Source organism: Mastomys coucha, unplaced genomic scaffold (assembly GCF_008632895.1).
Source record: "Mastomys coucha isolate ucsf_1 unplaced genomic scaffold, UCSF_Mcou_1 pScaffold23, whole genome shotgun sequence".
NCBI classification, from domain to species: Eukaryota; Metazoa; Chordata; class Mammalia; order Rodentia; family Muridae; genus Mastomys; species Mastomys coucha.
In genome coordinates this window covers 114,585,342-114,606,365 of record NW_022196906.1, presented here as the reverse complement: position 1 = coordinate 114,606,365, position 21,024 = coordinate 114,585,342, and the positions used below count along the sequence as shown (strand labels likewise).

Genomic DNA, 21,024 nt, shown 5'->3' with positions numbered 1-21,024 from the left:
GTTCTCAGCCGTGGGAAGAATCCGACAACAGTAAGAGAGCCAGGCTGGGACAGTCCTTAGAAGGCTGCAAATAGCTGGGCCCGCCTTGAATTCCAAACTCAGGAGGCAGAGGCGGGTGGATCTGACTTGGGAGCTAGCCTGGTCTATATACAGAAACTGTTTTAGGGCAAACCCTCAATGTAGTCCTCACAGGAGGCAGAGAGCAGGGCTGGCCATGTGCAGGACACTGATACACTGCCACTCACCAAACGGAGCAGTTGCACACTTATGCATGCATTTCTCTGCTTTGGCTCAATGGGTTCCTGGCATAATTTTCCATCCAACAAATCAGCTTGATAAGACACAGGGACTCAGGAGCCCCCTGACCTCTTCCCACTACCATCCCTGAAACATCTCCAGGCTCCAGCCTCCTTGAGTGAACACTGACACTGATTGCAGGGCAGCAGCACCTAGCTCTCGACTCCAGGAGCGCTACCTAAACCCAGCGGTGACGACTCGACCCCAGGAGCGCTACCCTAAAGCCCAGCGGTGACGACTCGACCCCAGGAGCACTACCTAAACCCAGCGGTGACGACACACAGCACCACCCACACCTGCAGGCATTGCCTCTGTCTTGATACATCGGGATGACAAGCGGCTCTCTCTACCTGTTGTTCTGAAGCTGATGAACCTAGAGGTTTCAGGGAAGAGACAGCTCCAAGTTCCTCATGCTTCATCAGCAAATGAAAACACAGAAGTGCACTGCTGGCTTAGACCAGCGCTTATAAAGGGTGCACAGCCTTTCTTTTTATTGTTAAGCTGCAACATACATGGTTTAATACAACAACAACAAAAACATTTAACAATCAAGTGAAAATGAAAACTAACAACAAACACTCAGAACAAAACCTTTTCCATTGGAAACATGTTAGGACGAACTCGGGCTTCGTTCCCATCTCACTGAGATTTCCTTATGACTCAGGAGCCTACATACCCCGTGTTTTCTGTAGCCATGCAGGTGTGAGTGGAAGTCTGAATGATTAAATAAACGCAAAGTCTGTCGTTTACTGTAAAGAATCATCTCCTGAGGCAGCCAAACTGAGTTAGAGAACAAAACCATTTAAGAAACTCGCCACACGTTTGGGTTCATCTTAGAATCCGTGAACCTTCAGCTGCTCCTCCTTGACGATGCCAACCTGTGAAGTAAAAGTGTGCTCAGCAGAATCCCGCCAGCAATCAGCAGACAGCCCCCACCCCCACCCCAGCTGACGATCCACACGACTTGCATACCTGCCCAGGAGCCGAGAGGCACAGTTGCTATGCCAATCACCAGGCCACTCAGTCACAGCGTGAGCTGTAGGTAAGCCTTACCCTTTTCAGTCAGCGGGGACACTATTCTACTCCACTACTTCAGTTCCGTGTTTTTTACTAAGTAGGAAAGGACTCCTGTCTCTCTCAAGGTCACACAGGGTGCATCCAGCCACTCACCTCCAAGAGAAACTGGCAAATGTTCTTCCTTTGGTCCCCTTGAAGCTGAATAACCTCTCCGTACTCAGGATGTTCAATCACAGTTCCATTACAGGCAAATTTCTACAACACATGAAGTGAAATGCAGAGGTTTTACTTTTGACAGAACAAATGCAGCTGAGGCAGTCGGCTTGACTGCATTAAGGAGCGGTGTCCTCCAGAACTAAGCGACTCTGTAAATGAATCTGGAGGCCACATGAAGGAAATTATATTAGGGGAGCAGTAACAACTCATTGCCTCACATCTCTGAGAGCGGGGTAACCCACTGAGATGGAGAGCCAACAGCTCTCCTGGCCTGAGCTCCGGCACACACACACCCACTCCTCACCTTTTTGAAAGCTTTCACAAGTTTCTTTTTGTCATAGTCGTCTGCGATGCCCTGCACAGTGGTCAGCGTCTTCCTGCCGTTCCGCTGCTGGATTCTTATATGAATGTAGTCCTCAGTCCCTGCCGGGAGTAAGTCGTCGCCCTTAGTTGCATCAGCAAAGGGGTCTGTAGAGGGACAGAAAAGTTCCACAGCAGAGAACAAATTACAAAGTAGTACGTAGAAGAGAGATCCACTCTAGATCTAGACAGACTGGCGGTGCCTCCAGTGCTTCATTTCTGCTGGTGAGGGTGGGGCTCGCTGATATTAAGTTTTTCAAGCGAGAAAAATGTAAGCAGCCTGTATGTGCCGATACTTGAGCTTAAAAGAGGGTCATTCCACCATTCATTGTGGAATGACCCTCTAATGAGACAGAAGTCATTTATTTACAAAACCCTAATTTCATATAGCCTTCTTACAGCTGCCACAAGAACATGCGTCATCTCCACCATTTTTCGACTACAAAAACATTAAAAAAAACCACCCACCCCAGTCAGTTAGTGTAGTAACTGAGCCTTATAAAATACACATAAACACATACATGCAATCTCAAGAGGTGTACTTTACAAATGACTGCCAGCAGAGACAACAGGACCACTTCCAAGTCAAATCAGAGGCATCTTGTGTGTTTCTAACAGACGCCTCAGAGGACAGCTTAAAACCAGCTGGGTCCAGCCCCACCCCCAGCTCCTGCCCGTGGCAGGTCCCGCCTGCACCCCCCTCTCCAGGCCTGGCCGACTGAGTCGAAGATCCCCTAAGCCCTGAGCTTCCCTACCCTCCCTGCAAGGACTGAGTAACCCCCCCACCCCAACACACACACACACACACACACACACACACACACACACACACACACACACACACGTGACTCGTCTGAGAGTCACAGGTCTCCCAGCCGCCCTAAAGCTGTCAGGCTCTCCAGCTTCTGGGCCCCACCCCTCCAGTCTCCTTGCAAAGCCCTGGCCAGCCCCGAGGCCACAAGAGATACCTGAGACTCCCAGCGTCCTGTCACTGTCAGGTTCCCCGCAAGCCCCTGCCAAGTGCTGTAGCCCCCTTGTAGGTCTCTGAAGCCCCCCCGCCTTTCTGTCCGCGTCCCGTCCCTCCCAGCCTCTGGCTCGTCTCCCTGCAGTCCTGGCATGTCCCCCGATCCTCCCTGTGAGTCCCCGAGACCCTTGTCCTCCTGCCTGGGTCAAGTTCCCCAAGCGCCGGCCGGGCGCTCGCCTCCTAGGGGGTCCCAGGCCCGCTTAGGGCCGCATCCGAGGCCCGGAGAGAGGCATCCCCCGGGCTAGGGTCGCGGGGATCCCCCCCGTCGCCATCTTCTGGGCGCCGAGACAAAGCCCAGAGGGACGCGGGCGGCGGCCAGCCACTGGACCTTACCGAAAGATTGGAGGTTCTGGATAGTGGACATGCGACACTAGTGTGAGGCCGGTGAGGGGATAAAATTCCTGCGGGGCCCGCCCGGATCACCGTGTCAGGAGGCTGCAGCGGCGAGAAACGGAAATCAATGGAGCGGCGGAAGCCCGGGGCGCAGGAAGACGCGGAGGCGGCGGTGGGGCGCGAGCGGGAAGGCGGCGCTGCGGCTTCTCGCACAAAATGGCCGGCGCCGCGTATTTAGCTACGCGCGCCGCCGCCACGTGACCACACGCGCCGCGCGTCCGCCCGCTCGGGATCGCGGAGCCGGGGGCGAGCAGCGGGCGGGAGCGCACTGCGGGCCGCCGCGGTCCGTCCGGCCCGAGGCGCCGGGTGGAGGCACTTCCGGGTGCCGCGGCGAGGAACGCGCCCCCGGCGCCGCGCCTCCGCGCCCTCCGCAGCCCCCGGGCGGTCTTGCCGAACCTTTGTGGGTGCCCCCGGGAATCCTCCCTTCCTTCAAGCCCCAGGGCTCTACGCTTAACCTGTTCGTCTCAGGTGTCCCGACCCAGCCGCTCGCAGAGTCGGGTGTGCGTGGAGGGAACGCTCTGCAGGCTCGCCTGAGCTCTCCTCAGCGGAGCTCCTAAGGTCGGGTGCTGGTTCTGGGCAGCGTAGGTGCCTGGTGCTAGGTGAGTGTGAGTGAGCGGATAAAGAACTGGAGAGTAACGGTGCACAACCGTCAGCGGACGGTGGGGAACTGCCTCACCTAGGCAAACCTACGCAGGGGGTTGGCTTTCTAGACCAAAGTAGTAGACCAAAATTTAGGAATTCTTAATCTTTTTGTAGACCAGGACTGCCCACCTCTCGTTGAAATAATCTTGGAGGCCTGATGCAAGACATTAGAAGCCATAGATTGGATAACATAATATGTGCTTGTTTAAGCAATCCATTCAATAAAATGTATCATATCAGTAGGTCCAATCGCTACTACAATTTCCTCTTTTTTGTTTGTTTTTGTTTTTGTTTTGTTTTGTTTTGTTTTTTCGAGACAGGGTTTCTCTGTGTGGCCCTGGCTGTCCTGGAACTCACTCTGTAGACCAGGCTGACCTCGAACTCAGAAATCTGCCTGCCTCTGCTTCTCAAGTGCTGGGATTAAAGGCGTGCGCCACTACTGCCTGGCTTACAAATTCCTCTTAACAAAGATTGTATTTTTATGTGGTTGGGTGTATGTAAGAGGCTAGAAGAGGGTGTCATATCCCCTGGAACTGGAATTGCAAATGGTTATGAGTCACCATGGGAACAGAAACCAGGTCTTGTGCATGAGCAGCAACTCCTGGGAAGTCTGTCGAGTACCAACGCTATAATTTTAAAAAGGAAATAAGTATCTGAAGTATAGTGTGAATGTTTCTGTGCTTCTGTTGTATAAAGTGGCCACTTCTTCTAATGTTTCTATGCATGGTTGCCTGTTGCTTAAAAAGGATTGTAAAAAAAATACACTTGTATGCCATCTACCAGTCAAGTTTCAGGAGCATTACTCCCCCAGTTTTATTCTTATACCATGGTCTGAAAAACTCTAGATTACAAATACTGGAATTAATAGTCTTGAGCCCCTTCCACCTTCATGTGGGTTCTGGGGCCGGACCTCAAGTTGCAGGCCTGTGCAGCACACCTGAGCCACCTGCCAGCCCTGGAGTAGGTTCTAATGAGTTATATACATTTTCTGCCTGACATATTAACACTGATTCCTAAGTAACTTAAAGTGGTCTGCAGAGTAGTCCTAAGAAGCACAGACTACACAGCAGGTGCGACACAAATCACCACTCTGTTACACGGTTTTCCTACTAGGCATACCTGACCACTGTGTCTCACATGGTTTCTCAGATGGAGCCTAGGGTGAGTGGGCCAGAGAAGTAACAGAAAAGCTTTGAAATTTCTCTGAAATGTGGAGCTGGAGGGATGGCACAGTCTTGCAATCCTTTCAGAGGGCTGCAGCAGGTCCCAACACCCAGGAGGAAGCAGCTCTCCATTGCCTTCAACTACAGCTCCAGGAGGTCGGATGCCCTTTCATGGACTATGTGGGCACCTGTACTCATACGCACATCACGCACGTACTCGAGCACACACCAAAATCTTCAAGGTCTCACTGTCATTATACCTATTAGTAGAACGTACTCCTCCATTTAGAAGTAAGGCTTGCATTAGCAGTACCCAAGAAAGCTACAAAAGTTTTAGCCAAGCAAATACAAAAACAGGTTCAAGGCTCTTCCGACTGCCATCATGGGCTTTGTGTTTGAGCCTCTGGTGTGCAGTACAGCCCCACTGTTCACTCCCAGCATGGAGCTCTTGCAGTATAGCTGGTTTAAATTGAAGTGCAAGGGTAAATATAATGTATGCACGGGCTTCTAAAGATTCTAGTCCACCTGCTCACTTTTACTTAAAAAAAAACTTAGCAACTAGAACAATTTCACATCACATATAGCTTATATCCGATTTCTACGAGACAACGTTGTTACAGATTCGCAGAAACTCAAATTTTTATAAAAAGAATAAACGGAAGTAATTAAAATGGAGTGTGACTGGCTTTAAGTGGTAGCAGTGTGGGTTAAGAGGGTCCTTTCTGGCCATGTCACAGGGGACAGCTGACTAAGGAGAGGAGGGAAGATAAAGGGTGACAGTGGGAAGGCTGCTGAGGTTCGAGGTGGACTCCAAATCAGGTCTAGGCATCCACATAACACCATACCTGAGAGCAGCCAGAAGCCCCACGTGTTCCAGGGAGACCTGCCGGCTGGCTGTCCAACAGGAGGAGCTTGGCCCGGCTGTTGTCCACAGGAGCTGCTTCTCTTTGTTCCTCATAAAGGGTTCACTGTGATGTAGATACCACCCACCCTGGCAGGCTACCTGCATGGGAGGCTGCGAGGGGATTCACTCTCCTGGGTCTCATGTCTGGTCATCATGGAGGCAAGGTCTCTCATTAGAGCTCCTGAGCCTTGACCACCCAAAGACTTGTATTCTGTACAGAATCTGTGGCCACAACACTAGTGACTCGGATGCCCCTCTTCAGGGACTTCAATCCACGCATACCCGTGACTGCTGCACTCAGAACTTAACGTTGGTATCCTGCCAAGGCCAAGCTCTGTACTGGCAGTTCCTGACCCAGAACTGAGCACACACATAAAAGATAAGACTGCAGGTGGTTACAGAGAAAGATGGGGGTTCCTCTCGTGGGCTCAACACTCCCCTTCAGTTTATCTGCATCTCTTTACACTTCCAGAAGCCTAAGATTCTTATCCCATCCTCTTCCCTCTCCCTTCACAGGGCCACCGCTTTTGCCTCTTCCTCCTCCTCCTCACAGTGTCCCCAGCCCCAAACCTGTGGTATGTCTTCCGCTGTCTTGATATTTCCTTCTCGAGGCAGTTAATGGGTGCGCCTGGCTCCAGACGGCTTGGTGAGAACACAAAGAAAACTCCTCCTTGAAAAAAGTATCTGATTGGTTTTTTAATTAAAAATTATTTTTTATCATTTATTTATTTTTGAAGACATGATCTAACTGTGTATGTTTGGCTGTCCTGCAACTCACTCTGTAGACCAGGGTGGCCTCAAACTCACAGAGAGATCTGCCTGCCTCTGCCTCCCAAGTGCTGAGACTAAAGGTGTGCACCACTATGCCTGGCTTATTATTTAATCATGAGTATGTGCACGTCTCTAGGTGCATGTGAGTGCAGGGGCCTGGAGACACAAGAGGAACCATCGGAGTGACCATCCCGGATCTGGAGTGACCATCCCGGATCTGGAGTGACCATCCCGGATCTGGAGTTACCATCCTGGATCTGGAGTGACCATCCTGGATTTGGAGTTACCATCCTGGATCTGGAGTGACCATTCCGGATCTGGAGTTAGGCCTAATGTGGGTGCTAGGAATCAAACTCTGCTCCTCAGGAAAAATGGAGCCTACTCTTTTTTGTTTCTTTGTTTTTGTCTTTTGAGACAGGGTTTCTCTGGGTAGCCCTAGCCATCCTGGAACTCACTCTGTAGACCAGGCTGGCCTCAAACTCAGAGATCTGCCTGCCTTGTCTCCCAAGTGCTGGGATCAAAGGCACGTGCCACCACTGCCAGCTAAACAGCTGAACAGCACTTACTCTTAACCACTGAGCCATCTTCCCAGCCTTAAATCTCCTATTATTATTGCAAAACTTTTCCTTCAAGTCCTAATACTTCTGGAACTATAATGAACTGCAAGACACTTTTGCTGGAAGGCTTAAGGCTGTCTACATAAAAACAAACCAGGCAGCCTCCTCTTCTGGCTTTGTGTATTTGCTTTTCAGTGATAAGCTAAGGTAAGTGATAAGCAAAATGAACATTTGCCTAGAATTAGGCCTCTAGGACAGTCATTTACCCACTTGAAATGCGGAAGACTCTGGTCTTTGTGCCTGTACCAGGGAAACGGAGTCAGCATTCCAAAGTGTTGAGCCAACAACGATGGTGCCCATGGGCGAGCAGACACAGAAATGCCAGAGCACTGGTGCCCTCTATCTACTTTGACGGTACCTAGTGTCTTTCACATCTTATGCTCAATGAGAAAAGATAAGAATTAAAGCTAGGTTTCCCAGAGAAGCCCTGTTGCCTAGTGGTTAACCATGCTCATCGAACAAAAAAACCCCCCAAAACTAACTTGCCATCTATCTGCCCAAAATATAAGGGACCAGTGCTCCTACACAACTGTAGAATCGGAGACACATCGAAGAGAAAGTCAGAACCCATGTCAACTTGTTTTATTGTTTGAGACATAGTTTTATTATATCCCTAAGTTGGCTGGAAACCTCAAGGCTCAAGGGATCCTCTGGACTCTGAGTCCTGGGTAGCTGGGACTGCAGATGCATGCATCTGGAACCAGCTGAGGGTGGTCTTGAACTCCCGATTTCCCCATCCTCTACTTCCTTAGTGCTGGATTACAGGTACATACCACCACACCGTTTATGTGGTGCTAGGGATGGAACTCGGGCTTCCTGCATCGTAGGTGAACACTCTTCCAACTGAGTAGAGTCCCCAAGGTCAAGATGCTGGGTCCCCAAGGTCAAGATGCTGGCAGGTTTGATGATCAGACACCAACGTGATACCCTGAAAGGTACACATCTTTCAAGGAGGGAATCTTCAACCTCACATGGCCAAAAGGCCAAAGGGAAAACAGGACAAATGTGGGCTGAACCCTCCTCGTGACAGGGTTAGTTCTTTAGCAGGACAGAGTCTATATGACTTAAACATTTCTATCAGTCTCTGCACCCCAACACCATTGCACCCCAACACCATATAGAGGTAGTTCAATTTCTAGCAGCTGAATTTTGGGTCTGTATCCTAACAACGATGAACATGGTGACTAGTGTATTATGTGGGGGTGTTGGCAGTTTTCTGTACTACCGAGACAACCTACTTATATTTAAGGAGCCAATAATTGCCCTTATTTTTAGGGAGCATGTGAGTCTAAAATAAGAGTTTAAACTGAGACAAGCTGTAGCCGTAGAGAAGAGTCTGGGAGTTTGAAAACTCGAGGGATCTGTGACTATAGCCATTCACTTTGGTTCCCTCTACCAAAATTGCTCTTAGGATCATGGCAGCCAATGTGAACAACATGACTGTACTGGAGGAGTCGGGAAAAGTAGACACTGAGTAAGAAAGGTAAATAAAACCCTTTACTGTCAGATATCTGGGATGCACAGGAAGCCAGGGTAGGTTTCCTGAGGCTGAGGCTGGCCCATTGCCACTCTGTGTCCTGCTCATTCACCCAGATGCTTGGCTGTACATGTTTCCCCCCAAGGTTAAATCCTGTCTGCTCATCACCAGTCTCGACTAGATCCATTCCTATAAGCTACACAGTTAAAAATAGATGTTCTTGGAATCACATTTGTTTAAATGGAAGTACTTTAAATCTGTTTTTTTGATGAAATATTACTAGATATAGAGATTTATTATGAATAAAGCTCAAGGCCATTGAGTAAATCTTGTCTGTATGGTGTGTGTGTGTGTGTGTGTGTGTGTGTGTGTGTGTGTGTATATATGTGTGTGTGTATGTGTATATACCTGTGTGTACACGCTTCTAGAGGCTAAAGGTTGGCGAGGTTGTTCTCAAATCATTCTTGACCTTAGTTTTTGAGACAGGATCTCTCACTGAACCTTCGGCTAGTGTGGCTGGCCACAGAGCCCAGAGACTCCTCCCTGGGCCACCTCTCTCGTGTTGGCATTACAAGCACATGTATTCATTCTCTGCTTCTTACATGAACTCTGGGGTCAAACTTGGGTCCTCGTGCTTGTACAGCAAGCACCTTACCACTAAAGCCAGAAATGCAGCCAGAGAATATTGCCAGCTCCAAAATGTTCTGATGATCAGTTTATTAGTGTAACTGCAGGGAAAGCAAGAATTCAGTAAGTCACGACTGGGTTATTTTACAGACATGAAGGTGAGAGAGTCTCCTGAGCTCAGGTTGGTTTGGGTAGCTCTCCACACTGGATGGCTTTGGCACATAAAAACTACACTCTTCCAAACAGGAATCTAATGCTGTATCCAAGAATCTCCTTTTACTCATTGAGGTTGGAGGGACTGGAGTCTTTCAGAAGGAAAACAGAAACCTGGTGACATTCAAGGAGACACTGAGAGTCCACATGGGATTGCCTGTCAGCCAAATGGGGTCATGAGTCAGGCAACTTCCCTAAAGCTCCATTTACACCCATCTCATGCACCTGGTAAGTCAGGCGGTTTTGTTTCACTGAGATGGAAGCTCCTCTAATGACAGATGTAAGCACGGTCATATCGGTGGTACCTCACCATCCCCAGTGTCTGACAAAAGGTACCAGATTCTCTGTCCTCTCATTGGACGGTCACTCAGTGTTAGCATCCCTTCTTCACAGGGGAAGACCCAGGGCCACCACCCGGTATGAAAGCTGCATACTACAGAGCCTTGTATAATTCCACAAGGGGGCTGACCTCTTTCTTCAGGATGAAGCAGCGTGCTGGTTGGCTTTAACTTCCAGCTTGCCACAACATACAACCGCTGAGATCGCACAGAGAGAAACGGTTTGGATCAGCAGGCTTCCATGACTGTTATTTGATGTAGAAGACACACCCCGGATGTGGGTAGCATCACTTCACAGTGGAAGGATGAGAGAAAGTGCCTAGGTACAAGTAAGCGCAAAGATCCACTCCCTCTCTGTGTCTGGACTCTGGATGTCCTGTGGCCAGAAGGCTCCCGACATTCCTACAGCAAAGATCCACTTCCTCTCTGTGTCTCGACTCTAGATGTCCTGTGGCCAGAAGGCTCCCGACATTCCTACAGCAAAGATCTACTCCCTCTCTGTGTCTCGACTCTAGATGTCATGTGGCCAGAAGGCTCCCGACATTCCTACAGTAATTGACGTAACCTGGAATTGTAAGCCAAATGAATCCTTTGCTCTCCAAGCTGCATTGGACAGGGTGTTTCAGCACAGCAACAGAGGAATCTAGGACAAGCAGTGACCTCCCCAAGGCTTACGTTTGCGCTGACGCTCTCAGCACCTCTCTAGCTTCCCCAGATTCTTTTCTTAGTCCGTTTTAACAGGAGCTTCATTATTGATTCGGAGACATTTTTAAACTGAGCCACCAATTATTTTTTGATGATATACAATATACTTACATCATATTTTGTCCACCACAGTATGTATTCCCAGACCAACTGTGCCCTTCTGTCTCAAGAGCACAAGGCTTTGCCCACAACCACAGTAAGAGGCAAGCCCTGTGGGGGCTGTGCCCTCATAACCCTCTGTTTAATTGACTCCAAATGCTTCTTGCTTTGTCAGTTTCTTAGACTGTTGGATCCACATTTCCTCTCATTTTAACATAACCCTTCTTTACTGGAAGTACCTTTTCTGGTAGATGAATTCATAGTGCTGGTGGGACTGCCATACCCAGGATGTGTGCTCTTTTTTAGTGTGGCATTTTTATTAATTTATTGGAAATCCCGTACAGTATATTGAATGATATTCTGTCTGTGCTTCTGTGACATTTCCTGAAACTTAAGTGTAGGGATTGTGTTGTAGATCTATTAACTGGGGCCGGGCAGGCCCCTGACAACCAACTGTTCTCTGCATTTTGAGAAAGCTGCGGCTTTCTCTAATGGTCTAACGGCCTTTCTCAGCTACAGTGAGGGATGGGAGCTATGCTTTTCTGTGGATATAAGGATAAGTATTCAGAGTGAAGTTAGAAATAGTGTTGGTTTTGGAACGTAACAATGGTGGGTTTTCCTCTAGGTTCCACAGCCTCACTATTACTGTGCATTTTGTGCTCCTGCATGAGGTTTAATAATTAAGACATAGAGACATCTATATAACTTAATGCTGCTGGCCTGTGGCTGGGTTGGGCTCTCAGCTAGCTTCTAACTTAACTCGGCTTCTCTCTCCAGGTGGCTCTCACTCCTCCATCTCCCTGCTCCATTCCTGTCTTTCCTCTGTCCCTCTGCTTCTGTCTCTCTTCCTGACCATTGTGCCAGATCCTTCTGCCCCAGCTCTGGCCACCAGCTCTTTATTACCCATCCTTACTTATCCAGTTGGCACCGGGGGTCACGTGACCTTCCCAGGCCAGCTTGCCTTTCTTTTGGGGCAGGTGAGGAAGAACAAACATTTACCTATCCTGCCAGCCTGCCACCAGGCCCAGAAATTAAAAATGGAGAGCACAAAGACATAGTTTCTTGTAGCCAGTAAATACAATATTTGTGGGTCATCCCAACTACCACCACAGATAGTTGGCTGGGCTTCTGGTACTGGGTAAAAGGTCTATCCAACTGATTGGGCTGTAAGTCCAATTAGATAGCTGTTGGTTACTGTCACAGTAGGGGACCATTGATGCTCCTTGGAAGGCATCTTGCTGTGGTGGTTCTGTAGGCACCACAGTGAGGTAGGACTATTGATCACCTTTCTCCCTTGGCAGTTTTCATAGGACCTTCTGGTATGGCGAGCTTATGGTGGCTCACAGTTTCAGAATGGAAGCCCTTAATGACAAGGAAGGAAGGCATGGTAGCCATGGTAGCAAGCTGCTGGAGCAGGAAGTGGGCAGATCACAGGACACACAAAGAGCAACCAGAAATCGAGGCTATAAACTCTCAAGGGCCACTCTCTAGTCACATACTTCCTCCAGCAAGGCTCCAAATCCTAAAGGCACCATGCACCCACCCAAACAGCACCCGAAACTAGGAATGAACTGTTCAAGGACACGAGCCTATGGGGGACATTTCCTATTTGAACTTGTGAAAATCCAGATGTGTTATCCATTCAAATTCCCAAGGCTGAGAGGTAGAGACAGGTTGACCTCTGGGAGTCATTGTCCAGCCAGTCTGACCTAACTGGCAAGAACCAAATGATATAGACAATAAATAAAAAATAAAGTAGAGAGGCTGGGTGTGGTGGCACATGCCTGTAATCCCAGCACTCAGGAGGCCAGTCTGGTCTACAGAATGAATTCCAGGATATCCAGGGCTACACAGTGAAACCTTGCCTCAAAAGAAACTGACTAACTAACTAACTAACTAACTAACTAACTAACTAAAATATGGTAGAGAACACCTGAGGAAATGAAGTTGACTTCTGCTCTCCTTAAACATGTACACATGTGCATAACACATGCAAACACATACAAACATGCGAACACTCGTGCACACACACACACACACACACACACACACACACACACACACACGTACACACCCCTCATATGCAGACCTTGTTAAGGAAGGGGAGCAGAGGCCCCCAAGCACGAGCCTTTGTAAATAAAGCTGCTGCTCCTTGGAAAATGGGTAGGTTACGGAGAGCGAGGAAACGGGAATCAATGAAAGTCCAGGCTTTGGTTCAGCTCACATTAATCCCTTAGGCTTTGTAGGTAATCCTACCTGTATCCCCAGCAGAATCAGGAGACTTTACAGAGCTCCCAGGAGCAGCAGTGGGCTCCGGGGCAACACCATGCTTATCGGCCTATCATTCCAAAGTCAATGGAGGCCCCCAGGCAGTACAGCAGACAATATCGTCTGAAGCATTTTTCTTGGTAACCACAGGAAGGGATTTCATCTGGTTTTTTATTACGGATAATGAAGAGTGAAGACCTCCACCTTCTTAGAAATTATGTGTGTGTGTCATAACAACCCAGTCACAAAAGCCAAATCTGGCTTTTCAAAACACATTGTTTTCTATGTAATTGCTGTAATTCTCTTCGGGAACATCAATGGCCCATTCTCAGAAGAAGCAGATGGAAGGAGCCTGCCTTCACGCACCATGCTGTGAACAGAAGTTGTTTAGTGTAAGCTCAGTGTTGCAGCATGTAGCTGGGTGGTGAGAAGTGAGCAAAGGCCGTGGTAAGTCTGTGGTCTTTACTCAGAAAGACAATTTAGAAGTCCTCACAGTATGAATTAAGTCGCACAGAGGACCCGAGGGGATGGCTTAGTAGGTAAGAACTCTGGATGCTTCTCTTGAAGACCTGAGTTTAGTTTCTCGGGCCCTGTAACTCCATGCCCAGTGGATCCAACAACCTATTCTAGCCTCCATGGGCACCTGTATGCACTTGGGCATACACAGGTACATACATGTTCACCAAATACAAATAAAATAAATCTAAAATAGTATAAGCTAAGGAGATGGCTCAAAGGGTAAAGTACCTCCACAAGCACACACATACATACACACACGCACACACATGCACACACATGCATACACACATGCATACACATTGCGCGCACACATACATACACACTCATGCACACACATGTGTACACATACACACACATATGCACATGCACACACACACCCCTCCCTTATTCTCCTACCCACACAGGTAAGAATTTAAGATATGATCTAGATTCTCAAAATTGAGGCAACACACAAGCTCCCACACCATGAAGAGAATCCCCAAACCTCTGAGAAGGGAACAAAGGCCACCACGAAGGGACAAAGAGAACACATAAGCCAGCAGGACCACCCAGAGATGTGGCTTTGAGATATGAGACACAGATCTGTGAGCCTTGAGCCTGCCTCTAAGCAATATGGCTACCCAGTGTTGACTGTGAGTCTCTCCCCAGGGCAGACCCACACTGCTTAACTGGGTGTTTTGTCTCTTTTCCTGAAAACTGTCCACATTTCTAGTGCCAAGAATTGTGTTTCATGGGTACTAAGCACACTGTTGAATTCAGCGAATGAACAGCTGCTTACAGTGTGTACAGGGACACATCTGTCAAGTGTCTCAGGAGCTCTTAGCATCACCTCTGTCTGCCTTCCATGGAGTCTTTCCGACTGCTTCTCTGTGTTGACTGGCCAAATGGTCATGCGAATGATTCTGGGTGGTTCCTGTTCTTTATACTACTGGGCACCTTTCCCTTCCTTTCTTTTTTCCTTCCTCGTACCTGAGATGCTTCTCTTTTATTCTCCCTCCTTCCTCTGCCCTCTCTCTCCCTCCCTCCCTCCCTTTATCTCTTTTCCTCTTCCTCCCTCCTTTTCTCTTTTCCTCTCTCTCTCCCTCTCTTTCTTTCTCTCTCCCTCCCTCCTTTTCTCTTTCTCCCTCCCTCCTTTTCTCTCTCTCCCTCCCTCCTTTTCTCTCTCTCCCTCCTTTTCTCTCTCCCTCCCTCCCTCCCTCCCTTTCTCTCTCCCTCCCTCCCTCCTTTTCTCTCTCCCTCCCTCCCTCCCCCTCCCTTCCTTTCTCTCCCTCCCGTTATGCAGTTTCATTAGTGCCCCCCCTTCTGTGCTAGAACACCATAACAAAAGCAGCTCACTGAGGGGAGGGCTCATTTGACTCACAGTTCAAGAGAGAGAGTCCATAATGGTGAGGAGGCATGGTGGGGGAGACAGACAAAGCAGACATGAAGCAGAGAGCAAACTGGAGGTGGAGTGAGCCTCCTTCTTCCTCCTCGAGGCCCCACCACCTCCCCAATGGCACTGCCAATCAGGGACCAGGTAGGAGCCTGTGAGGGAAGTTCTCCTTCAAACCAACACACACACACACACACTCTGACACACACACACTCACATACATACACATGCACATAACACACGTACACACACACACTGACACACACACACAGACACACACAGACCTAGGCTCTCAGTTCTTTTCTTTCTCAAGTATACTCTCTCAGCCACCTCAGCTGTGTGTTACTTTAGTTTCACCCATGGATCCTCAATGCAGAGCTCTCTCGTCACCTCTCTCTCCCAGTGTAGACCTACCTTTTTCCTAGGCCCCATTATCCTCCCAGAAATCTCAGTTCAACCCCTTCAGAAAAGGAAATCCATATCCTTCAGTTCAGTGGATAGAACGAACGTGGTCTCTGTGGAACTGGCCAGTCATCTAGGCATACCTCACACCTTATTATTTATTTATTTGAACCACTACATCTGACAAAGCGTCATTTTGCCCCTTGTGCTAGTCACTCTTGTGTTGCTGTGAATGACAAGATCTATTTTGGCCCACAGTTTTCGAGAGTTTGTCTGTGATTGGTTAACACCATGTGCTTGGGCATCATGGTGGTGGTGGATGTGTGAGGAAGAAGAGAAAGAGCAAGGGGTGAGAGATAAGACGGGATGGCAGATCCCCAAGGATCTGCCTCAGGGATCTTCCTCCTTCAGCTAAACTCCACCTTCCAAAATACCACCAGCTACAGAAGACAGAGGTGTTTTGATACAGAAGTGAGAAGGGCCCCAGAAGCGCCTGTGTCCCTCTCTTCTCTGCTGCCCAAGGCTCTGTGACCTGCCCCTCACCCCTTCAGTGGGGTCACCACCATTGACAGTACCTAGTTTCTCTGATGTCTTTGTATCATGGTCTGAAATGTTGGCATTTCCTGAGAGACTAACAAGGAGTAAAGGCTAGAACTCCTACGCATCGGCATGACTCCACAGAAGTCTGGAAAGGCTCAGGGTTCCACGGGAAGCAGAACTCGGGGCTTCCACCACAGCAGATTTGAATCTGGATTTTGAGTGGCTTGGAGCCTTCACCCCCCCCTCCCCCCCCCCGTTATTAGTGATGCTCGTGGAATCTCCTAGGCTAGGGAGATTTAACCTGCGTGCTAGGACAATGCAGCAGAGGTGACATCTGTAAAAGATGAGAAGGAGCTGCATGTGGTGGTGCTAGCCTTTAGTCCTAGCATGTCGGATACAGAGGCAGGCCAAACTCTACAAGTTCAAGACCAACCTGGTCTACATAGAAAGGAAGATGGCCACAGCTACATAGAGAGACTCTGTCTCAAAAACAACAACAACAACTAAAAACCTAAAACAAAACAAACAGGAAAATGAGCAGAGATTTTCAGTGCTATACTAAGACTTAGAGTGCCTTGGGAGGATGCAGGGTTGAATGGTTTGTCACGAAGGGGTCCTGCCAGAGGAAGCCACCTGAACATGCTATGGTGTCATAGCCTGCATTCCCAAAGTTTGGAGTACCTGATCCAGCCACAGTCAGACACACATCTTCAGCATTAGCCAAAAAGTCCATTTACCCTGCCATCGAGGTCGGAGTGGAGTCCAGGAGAACAGAATCCTGATGCGTCAAATCTAAAAGGGGACTGACTCTTATCTTCAGACAGTTCGATAACCCATGGGCACCGAGCTGATGAATGCCCAAGTGACACCAGCAACAGCAGGGACTGTGTCTACACAGTCAGCATCCCAACACTTGGAATGAAGAGGGAGACTTGCTCTGGAAGTGGGGCATGCAGTGACAGCATCATTTAAAGAGAAAGACGGTCTCAGTCCACACCACTGTGATGCCGTCATTCCTGAAGCCTGCACAGGAACCACGTCCCATTCCAGCCCTGAGAATTCGTGAATGTGAATGGAGGCCAGAGGATTTGTCTCCTGTCCTCAGGCACACCAGAGAGGGCATCAGATCCCACCATGCTGGGAATTGAATTCAGGATCTCTGGAAGAGCAGTCAGTGCTCCTAACTGCTGAGTCATCTCTCCAGACCCTCTCCATCTTATTTTTAAACACAGCATTTTCTAAAATTGTACATGTGTGTGGGCTTAGTGTATGTGTGCCATGTACACGCACGTGCCCGTGAAGCCCAGAAAAGGACGAGGAATTTTCTAGAAATAGAATTTCAGGAGGTTGTGAGGTTCTGAGGTGGGTGCTGGGAACTGAATCCAGGTGCTCCAGAACAGCAGCAGCAAATGCTCTTAACTACTGAGTCATTCTCCAGTCCTTCTTCCTTCTTGTTTTTGAGATGGAGTCTCTTACTGAACCTGAACTTGCCGGTTAGGACAGACTAGCCAACAAGCCCCAGGGACCTGTCTCGACCTCCCCAGTACTGGGAATACAGGCATGTTCCATCATGCCTGTTCTTTTCTAAATGAGTGCTGGAGATCAAACCCAGATCCTCATGCTCCCATGGAAAGCCCTTTATCTGCAGAGCTTCCTTTGCTGCCTCGGGCATTTCATTACAGTAACAAAAAGGGAAAAAAAAAAAAAAAAAGACCATCTTAGAGTCACTCATTCTTAATCCCAGGAGGCTCAGGGAGAGGGCTGATCCCTTGTTCTGCATAGTTGTCAGTCTAGTTACAAGGCCAGAAGTAATCACAAGCTAGAGCCAAAGTCATCACAGTTCACCCCAAGTCCCACAAAGGACAATCGAATCCAGTCCCTTAAGATCTGGGGCCGGTGCAAGAAAAAGCCGAGTGAACAAATGCATGCAAGCAACCCCAGGGTTCCTCTTGGGGAGGAAAGAGCTGAAAATCACCAAAGAGCCACCAGCAGAACAGATGCTTTGCTGGAGGACCCTGGAGAACAGCTCTGCAGAATTCGATGCTCTAAGTATGGCCTGCAGCACTGACAGCCCAGGAGCTGGTTAGAGCCAGCATCTCGGGTCCCACCTCAGACCCGCAATCAGATCGTTTGAGCAGGAGTTTCCCTTCAGCCTTTCATCTTTACCAGGCAGCTCTGATAGGAAACCCATTTCTCGGCTCGGTATCTAAAGACTTGGTTTTACCAGGCAGACTGTTATGATAGCTCCTTTGAAATTTACAAAGCATAAAGTAGATAGTCAAGTTTTCCTGCCTCCTGGAAAGCCACATAGGCGTGGTCCTATTTACCTCGGCTTTACCAAGATCCCAGCTCAGTCACGGAGACAGAAGGCTCACAGGGCCAACTGTTCTGCAAAATGCAAATTTTGTACAGGAAACACTTCCCCTGGGAGAAAACAGAGTGGCTGTCAGGGAGAGCTATTTTTAAAGGGGCCAAATGCTCCAGCAAGGCAGCGATTCATCAAAAATATCAATGACAAGGCTTTGGGAGGAAAGGGGTTATTTTATCTCACAGCCTACCATCTATCTCGAAGGGAGTCAGGGCAGGATCAAGGCAGGAACCTGGAGGGAGGAACTGAGGTAGAAGCCAAGTGCCCTTCACTGCATCCTCATGGTTTGCTCCGTTTTCTTTCTAATATAACCTAGGACCACCAGCCCTGGTGGACTGTGCCTGTCCCCATCAATCATTAATCAAAAGAATGCCCCACAGACATGCCTGCAGGCCATCTTAAGGAGGTGTTTTCTCAGCTGAGGTCTCTTTTTCCCAGATGACCCCAGCTTGGGTCAAGAAGACAGAGAACTAAGCAGCATACAGGAGTTGGCCAGACAAAGACCAGACCCATTCAAAACGAGGGCTCAGAGGGCCTGATGAAGGTCACTAGAGGAGAAAGTCCTTGTCAACATCTTTCTTCCTTCTTCCTAAGTGTGTGTGTGTCTCTCTGTGTGTGTGTGTCTGTGTGTGTGTGTGTGTGTCTGTGTGTGTGTGTGTGTCTGTGTGTGTGTGTGTGTCTGTGTCTGTGTCTGTGTGTCTGTGTCTGTGTCTGTGTGTGTCTGTGTGTGTGTGTGTCTCTGTGTGTGTGTGTGTCTGTGTGTGTGTCTGTCGTCTATATGTGTGTATAAGGAAGCTGGAGGGCAGCCATGGGTATCATCCTTAGGAATGGCATCCCCATCTTCTGAGGTCAGTCTCTCATTGGCCTAGGGCTCACCAATAGGGCTATGCTGGCTGGCCATGAGCCCCAGGAAGCTTCCCATTTCTAGCCTCCCAGAGCTGGATTAGAAGCATGTGTCTCCATGCCTGGCATTTTTAGTGTGTTCTGAGAACTCGAGTCCTGGTATTCATAAGATGCTATGTCAATTGAATCAGCGCTATCCTCCAACCTTATCCCTGTGTCTTAACCACTGTCAACATTTTTCTATATTTGTATATATTGAGAAGCCAGGCACGATGACATATACCTATATTCCCAGCACTCTGAGGACAGAAGGAGGCCAATCTCTGTTAGTTAAAGTTAGCCTGGTCTACATAGAGAGTGCCAGACCAGCCAGGGTGCACAGTGAGATGCTGTTTCAGGTAGAAGCCTCCTTTCACCAAGGTGGAGATAAGCCATGATCTGATCCAGGAGACTTTCCAGGCCTGGGGAGCACTGTGCTGTTCCCCATAAAGTCTGGCACCCATCCTTGGGCTCTCCATCTTCCTCACACTAAATGGTGCTGTGACCTCCCTCACTGTTGTAAAGATTCACTGATGGTGATGTGAGGACTGAGCCCTGACATTTAGTGACAGATCCTGCCTTCCCTATGGCACTTATCAACGGACTCCTTGCCCATCTTTGTCCCATGCCTATAATTAGAACCAATAACCCAGGACCCTCCAAGTCCCTTGGACTTGCATTTTCAGATCTCTGTTCCACCTGCACGGACAAGCTGAGTTCGAGTGTGCCCTCTGTCACTGTGATAAACACCATGCCCCAAAAAGCATCCTGGTTTATTTGGCTTACATGCCCCAATTGCAGTCCATCAGTGAGGGAAGACAGAGGAGGAACCATGGAGGGGTGCTGTACACTGGCTTGCTTGGCCTGCTTTCTTATACCTCCCATGACCACCTGCTCAGCAGAGGTACCACCTACAGTGAACCCTTCCCACATCACCCATTAATCAAAAAGCATTCCTCCTTAGGCCAATCTGATGGAGGCCTCTCTCTCTCTCTCTCTCTCTCTCTCTCTCTCTCTCTCAGGATTTCTTTGTGTAGCCCTGGCTGTCCTAGAACTCACTCTGTAGACCAGGCTGGCCTTGAACTCAGAGATCTGCCTGCCTCTGCCTCCTGAGTGCTAGGATTAAAGGTGTGGGCCACTACCTGGCTACCAATTCTTAGTTGAGTTTTCTTTCTTCCCAGACAACTCAGTTTGTGTCAGGCTGACAACAAAACTAGCCAGCAAATACTGGGTGATTTAGTGGGACCTGTGCCCTGCAGCTCTATTCTGGTAGCATCCCCTGTGTAAGCTTTCCTAGGAGAACCATGACCTTGGCTCCGTGTCATCAGTGTTGCCACCTGCAACATCTAAGGCACCTAATTTAACCACATGCTTTGTGACACTGTTGTCTCATGTCTGAATGAAATATTACCTGCACTAATGGGAGGGTGCTGAGACAAGGTCTGCCTGGATGGGTGGCCTGTGAAGGATACATTTTTCTTTCCAATTCCTTTTTGCCTATTAGTGCAATTAGGTGTGTGGCTTCTCTGGCCATCAGTTTTCTCACGTGAAAGGTGGATGGGGTGATCCCCCCCCCACAGGAAATGCTTCATATTCGCATATTGTTTTCATTGCAGCTGTTATGTCCCAGGTGCCAGTAAGCTTTTGAAGTCAGACGGGGCCCTTCCATTCCTTCCTCTACCCATGGTTTTAAAAGCAGCATCATTCAGTATTAGTGCTACACGTTAGAGATGTAAACGAGAAGCACCGGATGGGGCCGGTTTGGACGAGCACCCCAGGTGATGCTAAGCATATCTGAGAGTGTCCTCTG

The 21,024-nt window shown here is 48.8% G+C and overlaps 1 protein-coding gene and 1 long non-coding RNA gene across 4 annotated transcripts; one reads left to right on the top strand and one right to left on the bottom strand.

Moving 5' to 3' along the window:
- Positions 1-887: 887 nt before the first annotated feature.
- On the bottom strand, positions 888-6,062 carry Eif1b (eukaryotic translation initiation factor 1B). Of its 3 annotated transcripts, none has more exons than XM_031344986.1 (5): positions 5,958-6,062; positions 3,248-3,349; positions 1,835-1,998; positions 1,468-1,569; positions 888-1,175 (listed from the first exon to the last, which is right to left on the bottom strand). In XM_031344986.1, the coding sequence occupies exons 2-5, from the start codon at positions 3,276-3,278 to the stop codon at positions 1,131-1,133; spliced, it is 342 nt and encodes a 113-aa protein (XP_031200846.1). In that variant the 5' UTR covers positions 3,279-3,349; positions 5,958-6,062; the 3' UTR covers positions 888-1,130. The 3 variants fall into 3 exon arrangements, with proteins under 3 accessions (XP_031200846.1, XP_031200847.1, XP_031200845.1); XM_031344987.1 differs by lacking the exon at positions 5,958-6,062 and adding an exon at positions 3,763-3,910; XM_031344985.1 differs by lacking the exon at positions 5,958-6,062 and having other exon boundaries at positions 3,248-3,574.
- Positions 6,035-6,685, top strand: LOC116073238. Its single transcript, XR_004111736.1, has 2 exons — positions 6,035-6,407; positions 6,533-6,685. It is a non-coding gene; the product is annotated as an uncharacterized LOC116073238 (long non-coding RNA).
- Positions 6,686-21,024: the final 14,339 nt, after the last annotated feature.